The 12211-nt window shown below is 38.8% G+C and overlaps 1 protein-coding gene across 2 annotated transcripts in view; it reads right to left on the reverse strand.

Moving 5' to 3' along the window:
* FRMPD4 (FERM and PDZ domain containing 4) overlaps window positions 1-12211 on the reverse strand; it is a gene marked incomplete at its 5' end in the record, with an annotated part of 327624 nt that overhangs the window by 15021 nt on the left and 300392 nt on the right. For both annotated transcript variants that reach the window (XM_082011525.1, XM_082011524.1), the window contains 4 exons: window positions 263-382; window positions 2484-2615; window positions 5758-5865; window positions 7040-7144. In XM_082011525.1, coding sequence (XP_081867651.1) covers window positions 263-382; window positions 2484-2615; window positions 5758-5865; window positions 7040-7144 — 465 coding nt within the window. The remainder of the gene's footprint in view (window positions 1-262; window positions 383-2483; window positions 2616-5757; window positions 5866-7039; window positions 7145-12211) is intronic.

Genomic DNA, 12211 nt, shown 5'->3' on the forward strand with positions numbered 1-12211 from the left:
GCTTCACTCTTTTGTAAAGCCAAATATATTTTTGGAAAGATATCAAAGCATTACTATTTGGAGAGACATATGAAGGAAGAGGACTTTGCAGATGATGAAGATTTGCACATTCCCCAAGTGCATTCATTGGCTTTATACAGCAGAAATAAAAACCAGGATTTACTGCAGCCACCTTTTTCTATGTGAAGATATAAATCTATATATACACTGAGTCCAACTATCTATTCTCCTTTACACTAACCGTGACCATGCTTTCACTTACCTGTACATAGAGATATTCAAAAGCAACTGGATCTCTTCTTAAAAGATCAATGGGATCCTTTGGGACAAAGCTAATCCTGAAAAGACATCTCATCTTATGTGAGCTTGGCCTCTGGGTCACCTAGGACAGTGCAATAACCATATTAGAGCTTGGCAGGTCGAGTTGGTTGAGCAAGGTGGTCTGTAGTCTTGGGCAATGTGACCCTGCTCCAGACCCACATAGTAGCAAGATAAAATAATTCTACCCAACAAACAGCTTTGCTTTCATTAAGTTCTTCACAGAAGAACATCATATATATAACCTTGTGGAAAGACTTTTAGACTCATATAGGCATGACTGCCCAACGCAACTCATCGTCAAAGCAACAGAATTCACTCATTCAAAACCAGAGTGAAAGGACAGAGAAAACAGACCTTAATGAAAACCATCCAAGTGAAATACAAACTGAGTTGTGCTTCAGCAGGACCAAAATACTCATACATGAGAAGGGTTACAAGGTTTTTGGGGAGATGTCACATTTTATTTCTTAAACTGACTGAGAACACAGATGAAGCACAGCTTGGCAGCTATTATTTTACTTTCTCTCGTTGTTTTAATCCATTAGGCAATTTGCAAGAAATTAGGTCTTTTTCCTGGGTTGTTCTGGATTAGGAGATATATGCCATGACTTCTGACCAAGACGAATCTCTCCCAATACATTAAAAAATTAAAAAGACCGATTTGCGTGTTGGTCAGCAAAACTTCGTTACGCATGTAACACCGTAATCTGGGTATATTCACAGGGGACCACTGCATAGCTAATCAATAATTGGATGAAAGGGTAACAATCCAATAACACCATTGTAAGTCATGGTCAGTAGCAATATTATAATGGCAAATTAAAGTATTGCTGATTTTAGAGGCACTTCAAAGAAGACACCCTCAGAATTAATGTAGTTTATGTGGTTTATTTAATTAGGATAATGCAGTCAGAGAGTTAGTGTACTTTATAGTCAACACCTTTAATTGATAAAACTATACTTTTAAAAATCTTCAATGAAGTCTCTGTGTTGCCCTAACAATTTTCAAAAAGCGTGTTTATCTCACATTGTCGCTGAGCTCATTCCTAAGTATCTAGGTACACTCCATATGTGTAAATAAAAGCTCCGGATGGTATTTTCGAAGGCTCACTGTGTTGGCTTATTCTGATCTTTCTGATTTCAACGAGAATTTTCCCAATTACTTCAAAGAGAGACAGCTAGGCCAGGAGAGCCAGTACTGAGTACTGGATATTGTGCATTCACCGGGTAGCTTATATGCACAAGAAAAGAATGTTAACATGGCAAAGTCAAGTGCTTAAAGGGTAGAAAATACTAGAAAGACTGTTAGCTGGTAAACTAAGCTCCTTCATACCATTACACAGACTCTAGTTATATGATCAAGGGAATTCTGGCATTTAAATTAAGTATTTTTTCTCCAACTCATCAAAGAATCCATTTCTTTTTTTTGCAAATTTAGGTGAAACTTAAAAAATACTAATGTTTCTCCTGAAACATAGAAATAGCATGGAAAATTTCAGGCTAAACAGTTTGTCAAAATGATAAGCAGCTGAAATCAGGGTCCTCTGCTAGGAACTGTGAAGCAACTTTACCTCTCGTCACACCTCCCTGATCTAAAGCAGAAAGTCGCACCAGCATTTTCTGGGTCACAATTCATCATCACTGAAGTGACAAAATATATTGCTGCATATACGGGCCAAACTTGGTTTCATAAGAAAGAGTATTTGTCCTGGCTGAAACCAGGACAGTATTATTCCCTGTCACCTAGACACAGATCTGTATAATCAGGTAGGAACCAAAGATCAAAATGGGTTTTTTAAAGGAATTTGGGCAAACTGTGATTCTTAGAATTGTTACCATAGATTTTCCACCTGTTGAGAACATTTACTAGCTGGGACATGTACGATATGAAAAAGACTTGGTAAATATTTTCTAGCTTTCAGTCCAATCTTTAATGAATTTTTAAATACTTTTTAATAGCCCAATAAAGCAATGGAATATGATGCCTATATAATAGAAAAATAATTGTTTTCAGTGAGAACCTGATTCCTACAACCACATCTAAATACTGTTGCCATCTGATAGACTGTATCAAACTATAAATCTTGCAGTTAACTCACTTCAGATAATGTACTGATTAACCCGTCCCATTAATATCTGTTTTCACAGATCATTACACAAACCTGAGTAAGAGTCTCCTGTTCATGTAGCAAAAGGAGTTTCGTTCCAGATCCTTCAACTCTCTGCTCCAGCATCAGGGAAAAGTGTTCAATACACTTGATGGAAAGCTTTTCTTGGAGTGTTAAGATGACATCCTAATTAACAAAGGATTTATAAAATGTGCTTAAATTAATTAAGTGCTTGGCACCCGGTTCTCTTCTGCCACACACCCTGCATTTAACCAGCACAGGGTGGAAGCCCTGATATTAAATGGGAGGATGGTCGTGTTTTGTGCCTGTTCTGTGTGAGTATACAGGACATCCCACACGTTCACCCAGTGAAAAATCAGCGTCTTTAGGTACAAACATCCCTGAGATGCTATCAGATAGGCACATGAACAATATATACATGGGATTGCTGTGAATGGACAACTGTCTGTGCAGTTTAACATGCAGATTATACTTGTGTGGCCCTTAGATCATATCTCTCTGTCTTCCTGGAAATAAAACCTCTCCATCAGCAAAGGAAAGACGGTCTCGCCACTATTCTCTTCGCTTACTGTTGGGGCAGGGCCACCAAGCAGTATAAACCGAATTTATATGTTCAACAAAAGAATTAAATGAATGGCCTTTATTTGTTTTTATAGCAAGGTGTTCTTTTTGAAGTCCACTTCTTGAGTTATAAATGCTGACAGAAAAGTCAACAATGATGATACTTGTGCAGAACAATAGCTCTAAATTCAGGGACCATGTTAATTTGTAGTATAAACCCCATTTTTAGAGACACTTAATTAGTTTTTTTCACATTGGATTATGTCTAATTTGAGAACAATTTTTTCTAAAATAACAGGTAAACAAACCTCACAAAACTATTCAACCAAGCCCTACTTTACTTTCATATAACGCTTTGCAAATATATGCAGAGTATTAATGTCAGTATCATCTGGCAAACTATCTTTTGCTTTAGGGAATGTAGTGGGAAAAAGAAATGTATAATAATCCATAAGTTTAAAAGTTTCACATTATGTTGGTGAAAATACTAAAACATTTCTATACATCCAAAAGATTTTTAGATATACCTAAGTATTCAGATGGATAGGACTTACTAAGGAGATTATGATGAACTGTAATCCAAGTGTTTTAACATAATTTAGGAAGATTAATTCATCAATTACAGTGTGTTTATGGAAAATCAACACCGAACTGGTGGAAGGATGAAAAATGTATGTAGGAGGATGTGGACAACTCTGTACAATGTAAAGAATATAAGACAGTATTAATGGATTGCAAGCAACCACTCTCAATAATGAAGGTTAACATTACACTATCCTGGCTAATGGGGAATTTATTGCTTACACATTAAATCTACTTTTATTTATACTCTTAAACTATGCTCAAAGACAAGAGGCATAACAGTAACATGAAGAGACATAATATTAAATGTAAGATATTAAGAGGGGGTAACAATGGCACTGTTCTCCACTAGCTGTCTTGGACTTTTTAAAATATGATGCTAAGGAACATGGGAACTGAATTACTGAACCAATTTTTTTGCCAGCCTATCGTCTCATTCGATAACTTAGAGTCAGCCCAGGTGCTACCTTGCAGCAATAAGGAAAGCGAGGAGTGCAGGTAAGGTGCTGGTTGCACCCTCGTTCTTAAGTGGTGAGTTACTGGACTGCTGGGGGCAGAAAAAATCTGCATTTTCCTTGACTCAACTGGGGCACATATACTTCACCTCAGTTTAAGAAAAGAAGCAGCAATCTACACCCACCCATCCACAATGAGGAACATACACACACACATGCAAGAATACGTAATATATAGGTGTACAGGCTACAGAATATATAATTGCCTGAATTAGATGCAAAGGAAATTATTCCTACAAGAATTCAGAATGACTAAGGTCAAAGCAGGCTTACAGCATCAATACAGCTAGGTCGCTGAGCCCACATGGGCATCTTTGCAAATGACTTCGGATTAGATACATGATCTTATGGTACATGACACACCCATGACAGAACCACTGGAAACTAATGTAATGTGATGTGATGGCCAAAGACTGGTCTTCAGAGACAAAATATTGTGGAACAGGTTGGTTGTTTTTACGCTCATAAAAGAAACTACTGGAAAGTGGGCTTGAGGGCCTTAGAAGGGTATGGAGACCTCACTATCTGCATGAAGCATGTCTCCTATTTCTTCACCCAATCAAATTCTCAAATGGACTGAAGGAATTCAGTATCCCATGGCTGTAGAGTGGAGGCTTCTATCCACTACCTGCACTCAACCTATGCCTAAGGTATATATATGAACTATAAAGAGATACCACAGCCCATTTTTAAGTGTAACTTCAGGATCTGTTTTGCTTTCAGACTGGAGTAAATTTCCTCTTGTTTACCTTAATAAGTCACTCTCCTTGCTGTTCTAACTGATTGAGCACACTGCTGAATCTCAGTGAGCACAAAAGCAGCCTTTCTTCAAATATGCATAGCTTTACAATCCCTTAAAGCCAGCAAAAGCTGTCAGTGCAGCTGAAAATTGCATCCCCAGCCTTCACTGATCATTCCTACCCATATATCTCTCTTGTCTCAGTGTCCCAAGCATGCACGCTACCATGTGGTGAACTAGATTTGGTAACCAATCTATGTTAAAACTAGCTCACCCGAACAGAAATGCTGAAGAGACTAGCAGCATGCCCAACAGTGCTAGTTGTGCTGCTTACTGTGCTACTCCAAGGCACTCACAGACACCAACGATGCCTCTGGTTTAGGAACCTACGTGGAACAGTGCCACACACAATCCCTAGCAGCCTCAGTTGTGTGCCAGGGCTTCACTTCTTTAATGCTGTATGTGAAATGCGTTATGAAAGCATAGAGGGCATTACACCGAGACGAGCAATTTATCACCAGTATAACCCTACAATATCCCATTCCAGGTTCACTGGATGACAAGCTAGCTGATATTCAATGAGTAACCAACATCTTAATCTTCTCAGCTCCTGACTTCTGCTGACAAATCATGATACGACCACACAATTTTCCCTATTCTTCAGGCACATTAAAATGATCACTTCTACCTCTTCTTCATTGACAATCAATATTGACAATCATTGACAATACGTTTTTAGCAGCAGAAAAATGGACTGAAACCTCATTATTCCTGACATATGAGTCCAGCCCCAGATGAACACACTAGTAATTTTGTTCTTGAAGCATTCCAAGTAATTATAATTACAGAAGGTCTTAAAAAGAGTTAACTGGCATTCTTGGCATTGCACACCAAGCTATATCTAGCCTACCTTTATTGAAGTGCTGCAGTCAAAACGGAAAGATTTGGTTTGTCCATTTTCAAGATACACCTTCAGAACATTTGGCATGAAAAGAAGTGAATTGTCCTTAACTGTTTCCTGCCAAGCAAATCAGTGAATCAGATTACAGCATGTAACAAGGGAAATCTAAATGTTGTTCTGTAAAGAAGGACATCATTCAGATGGAAAGGTAACAAATTAAAAGGGGTGTGTTGCCTGAAATTGAAAGCAGAATTAGCAATGCCCGGCAAGTGTCTAGCTATGCTCATTACAACTGCACTCTCTAGGTCTCTTTCCCGGAAAAATATATCCATTCACATACATTTTATGTTTGGCTTGGATTATTTTCTTTCCCTAAATACTCTCTCTCTGACAGTATATGCTACCTCTGAAGTTGAAACATTTTCAATAAAACAGAAAAATAGATTACTGTTTCTCTGAATATAGTCAACTATTTAGTGTCTTCAATCTACAAAACGGGAACTGCAGATTCATTAGTAAGAATTACAATCAAGATGTTTTACATTCTTTTTATAGCTGGATATTAAATGCTAATATCTGTCATCATTTAAGAAGAGTAATATATAATATTGCTACTTAATTGTGACAATTCATAACAAGGATAGTAAAATAAACAGGAAAAAGGAAGGGAAACAAAGCTTTGTTGTTTTGTTCTTTTTTTTAAGCAGAAATTGCTTTTGACAAAATGCAGTATCAATTTATGTTTGGAGGAGAGTTGGATAAAGACATCAGTGTGGAACGATGTTCTGGCAAATTATGAAAATGAGCCATGAGTTCATGTTTAAGGAGGAGTTCAGTGCCTCTCAAAGGGAGGCTGACTTTGCCTGAGGGCTGGAAACAACAAGTTCAAGTAGATAAATTTTAAAGAGGTCTGTAAGGTAATGTTAATCTGTTTTCCTGACATGCTACTTCTCTTGAGCTTACAGGTTTTCCTACTACAAAATTGCTCTGAAAAACAAACAAGCAAGCATTATCAAGACTATAAAGACAGACATGTATGTGCTATCACCACAAAATGCAATCACTAGCATTTTAACTTTATTTTAAGAAGAGACAAATTTTTTTCACAATGTTATGGGCCCAATGGACTTTAGAGACAGATCTTTCAAAAACTTCAGAAACAGAAAAACCCTTCCCTTTGAAAGCCTATCATTGCTGTTCCTATCATATAATTCCCCCACTTTCCAGCCTTGAGGCGTACCTTTGGATGAAATGCTCAGTCCTTCCTGAGGTTAAATAGTTGAATACTCACCGACACCTGGCCATTGATAATTACTTCTTCTGAGAAGCGCACTTTGACAGGATTGGACTTCAATCTCGCCTTTTTTGCAGCACTAATAAAAGCTGATTTAGGAGACTGGAAGGGAAAATTGATGACAAGATTTATCACATAATTTCAAGTTAAAACCTATCTTTCCTTTTTCAGTTATTCTCCCTGTTTCTCACACAGTGGGAACTTCATGTATACAGCAACATTTTGCATACCATGCACTGAAGAATGGAAATACAGTCAAACCATAATGCTTCCCGAGATAATATGTATGTATATACATATAAGGAGTCAGCAATGCATACTGCACATACTGAAAGTTATCCCACTGTCAGACCGGAGCGATGAGAAGGGCTCTCAGCCTACATAAAAATTCCTTGTAGTGCTTCCACAATGACTGCTGTCAACCAAACTTGTTTGCATGAATGGACACCGACCAGTGACCAGGCAGTGACCCTGCCTTCAAACACTGAGCAGAAAATCTTTGCATAATCTATGATCCACCAGATACAGATATACAAACAACTTTTGCCAAAAAAGTGTCTGAGAGCTCTCCAAGCGCACTGGCATCTCACTACATTAGTCCACTTCAAAACACAGGTTAGAACCACCAGAAGGCACCTACAGGCCTGGAGGCTTCCCCTGAATGTAGCCCCTACACGCACCCTGTGCAAGGCTTGCCTTCAACAGATCAGATATTTGTGGGACTTCATGGATTAGAAGTCTAGAAACATTCCTTATTTTCTTCTGGAACCTAATTGACTTCATTATTCAATGGATTCACCTGAGATCAAGTGTTCAGTCCTTGGAAAAAAATTTTCTCTCCATTTGAGTTTGACTAACAACCCATTTTTAGTAACAAATTAAATATTCACAGTCCACGGGGTTTCCATTTTCAGCAGCAGAGCAAGGTAGTTTTATTCTCAGGTCAGTTACAAACACAGTGCTTCTTAGCATTGCCTAACTCAATAACCATGTTAATGGGCAACGAAAAAAATTCTGGCTTTGGCTGAAAATCACTGGGCTCCTTCAGGCCAGGTTTTGGTCCATTAGCTTCAGTAAAATGTGAATTAAGATTTTCAGAATCTTATTCTAACTCCTGAGAAGGGGCCTTACTACTTTTGGATACTGAAAATCCAAACTCATGTTGGATTGCCTGTGAGAAATTAGTGCAGGCATCAGTGACGATGATCCTAGAATAATTTCCTGTTACCAATGTGGCATGACAGTAGTCCTTGTAAAGACATGAAGTCTTGTCACCATCACTCAAATTTTGCCTCAACTAACAATCCGCAGGATTGATGGAGTACTCCAAGGCCACGTGATCTTGTTATGTTTAATCTCTGCTGAAACTGCTTAAAAAGTTACTTTCTTGAGATGCAGAAGCCTTGTTTCTAGTAACTAGCAGGAAGAAGTCTCTAGCTCCTGTCTGTATGCCACTGATTTATTATCACATCAAAAATGTGTTAGCTATTACCACAGCTCAGTATCAACCAGTGAACAAGGAATGAAAGATGCCACATTCTCCCAGGAAATATCAAAGCCATCCAATAATTCCTGGAGCACAAAATAGAACAAGGAAATAAAAATGAATGCTTCTTCACTTTTACAGTTCATTCTTTCTTACCTCTTCTCTAGCAGCTATGACCATACATCTTTTTAATCAGTAACAGTAAATGACAGAAAATTCAACCCCATGATCAAACCAAGCTCAGTTTCCAAAGCCAGTGCTGAAAAATGCAGAAGGTCCCCCAGAAGACTTGAAACAACCACCGAAAAGAAAGAAAGAAAAAAACTTTAAAAAAAAAAAAGTTAATGTCTCCATGTGTGGGACCCAAAACACTTCTTCAGCAAGAAGGGACAACATGGAAACGCTGAAGAAGCATGCTTACATACTGTACTATATGGCACCCAAATAATGGACTGCAACCTGTTGATTGCCACTGCCACGGGGCAGCACAGCTATAGGAGTAGGCTACTGGCTCTCTCTTGCAGGGCAAGGGGAAAAGAGTGGCTTTCACTTACTCTTCGTGCTAGAAGAGGCTTTCTACAGCTGTTGGCTCTTATTGCAGATGTCTCATCAGCCTGGCCTCTCTTTACAGGCAGAATGCCAAATTTGCTTCCAGATTCTGGCAAGGTTATTGCTCTACAGCAAATCCGGCAAACCGCTATGTGGCTCTGTCGCTCTCTACAACCTCTCTCTCTCCAACCTCAAAAGTCACTTGCAGGGGGAATAAACACTTAAATTACGTTATTGCAAAAATGTGATAGGGGACTCTTAGGCAACCGAAAGGTTTGTATATATGCGAGTTCCCCAGGACTCCACCAGGACACAGGGCTTAATGTACATTATTGCACAGCCAGGGGAGCATGCCGTGGCCTGCCATAAACGTGGCGCTTCCCTCCCTTCCCACTTCTGCTGTGGCAAGGTGGTGAGGACTCCAGCCCCTCGCCAGGCACTCTGGGGGAGCCTGGAAGCAGATTGCTTTCTAAAAACCTCCAAACTATAAACCAGGGGTGTAAGAAAAACCGGATCAGCTGCGCCGGGTATTTGGGGGAACGTTCTCAGCTGGTTAAAGGTTTGAGTAATAGCACAGCTTTACATTTAATTGCACAATCTCATTGTTTCTACTTCTGCATCAACTTGGCACTTGACATTTTCTCCTTGAGAGAGGAATTGTTTCTAAAGAGTGCGGCAAATGCCTAGGAAAACAGTTGGGTTTGATTGTCGAAACTCGCTTGTCTAACAAAGCATCAGCAAGATGATGTGCTGCTCTATTTTATTTTAATGTCTTCAGGTTTGTAGGCGAAGAATGATGTCAATTAACGATTCTCAGAGTGCCAGGTTCATTTGTTTCTGATACTTCGTCTTTTAGCCCAATGGAAGCCATTATCCTCAGTTAATGACCTTAAGCAGGAGGTGTTTACACTAATGCAGAACATTTATCACTGCAAGTAAAGTATTTGCATTGTCACAGATAAAAACAGCTTAATTAGAGTGACTTTTGCAAAATGAGGGGATGCATTTTAACAAGTCAAAATACTTCAAAAACCCACAAACTTCACACTGTGTGACCTAAGCACTGTTTCCTGTTAGAAGTTCAAATTGATCAGGATTTTAAATAATTTATACTTGTTTACACAGAATTCAGTAAAAATTCAGCTGATCATTTCAACACTACCTGGAGAAACTGCTAACAAGAGAAATGAAGCATTGCATAGAGATTTTTTTGGAGGAAATGCTAGTGAAGACTGAGGCCCTCTTTTGAACCCTACTGACTAGAGACTGCAACCAATGGGCATCCCATCAGCAGGGTCAAAACATGGGAGATTGCTATAACAAGAGGAGGCTCTCTGGAAAATGTTATTTTTCTCATTTTCTGGACTTTTCAAAAGTAGATCCTATTTCTGTCAGCAGCATTATAGCAGGTCATTTTTTCATAGGTCCTAGAAACAATATCCTGCATTTTGAGGGAAACTGTTTTTTTGATGAAAATAAGAATGTCTAGTATTTTGTCCACTTTTGCATGTAAACTATAATTTGGGGGAGATTCCAAGGGAAATGGTGTTTATTTGCTGCAAAAGCCCCTTTGAGTGCTCTTGCTGGCAGAGGTGCTGCAACAACAAATCCTTTACTCATGTTCAAGAAAAAGAAGGACTTAGCATTTAGAAGAGTGTAGTGTAGTACTGAGCTACCATAAAGAAATGAAACAAGACAGCAGTATGGGACAGTCAAAAGGTGAAAGGAAAACCTGAAAATAAGTGTCAAAGTCAAACAGAAATACTGTAGTTTTAAATAGCCACAGATTGTTTATATGCAATCAATTTTAAGCTTGTTACTTAAAATTAGTTTAATATTAAATATTATGTTTGTTAGGAAATAAGGAAAAATTACATGACTGCAAAAATGTGTTGACTTTTTGGCCCATCCCTAAGGGCAATTATATGACACAAAATTTAGCATGCAAGTATAATGTCAATAAGAGGAAGAATTAAATTTATTAAGTGGAAGAGTACATAATGCCCAAAGGCACACTGAATACTGCCATTCATAGCTGGGAGTGAGGCTGATACAACTACACTGGCTCACAAGAGCACTGTAGAAGAGCAGGTAGGGACATGGAAGAAATAACGTGGAGAAGTTTTATCATACAGTAATTTGTTATAGAACCACAGGGTACTGACAGATCATCATGAGGAGTATTTCTTTGTTAAAATCTTGGCACAAATTTAATTGCTGAAATACTGGTCAGATTTGGGTTCTCTCTTAAAAGTTGGTAATCTATCATAGCCAATTGTATTTTAGTATTTGCATTACTTATATTTTACTATTTTTAGATGGTAATCATAGTCTGATCATTAGTCCCATACATGTATAACATGTACCTGTAAGATGGGGAAGAGCCAAACCTTACTTTAATGCTGGCATTGAGAAAATCCAATCCATTCCATCTCCAGTAAATGTCAGTCTACTTTACTGTGACTGTCCCAAAAACCATGAGTGAAACCACAGGTCAGCTTCAGACTCTCTAGAATGTGCAGACATTGCAGTTCATCTTGTGACCAGATGGGCCTGGGCCATCTACCTCTGCGGTTATTAAATGTGTAGGTCCTCCACAAAATCCCCTCCACTGGCCTTTTGTGATTTGAACTCTCCAAAGTTCAGCCCTTTACATTCACGGATTACTCCTTTACACTCATGATTACCTCTCATACACAAGTGACTGCTCTTAATCAAGTGCAGAAAAGTACAAAAAAAAGTCAGCCATGACATACTACTTTCAGCCCTACAAGTCTGCAAGGATGAGGACCTTTGGGAATGAAACCTTCACCCCATACAAATCCAAGCTAAAATGAACAAATGAAGGACTATATAAGCAGCAGTGCTCACTGGAATTTGCACCACACAGAGATGGAAGAAGAAAGGCTGCTTAGCACAGGTCTGACACGAGAGGAGGCTGCTTCAAATAGCAAAGAGTGGTTGGACAGTGGCCATGGACCAGGCAGCACTTCCAGGAGGCAAGGCAGTGATGGCAACTTTGTCAGGACCCTCTCCTGTGTAGGATTAAAGTTATGTATGGAACTGACCATAGCAAAAAGCTGATGTGGAAGTTACACAGTGGAGAAAGTCCTCAGGATGACTGTAAAAATTGT

The sequence above is a fragment of the Phaethon aethereus genome (genome assembly GCF_964289735.1).
Source record: "Phaethon aethereus genome assembly, chromosome: 1".
Classification (NCBI taxonomy): Eukaryota; Metazoa; Chordata; class Aves; order Phaethontiformes; family Phaethontidae; genus Phaethon; species Phaethon aethereus.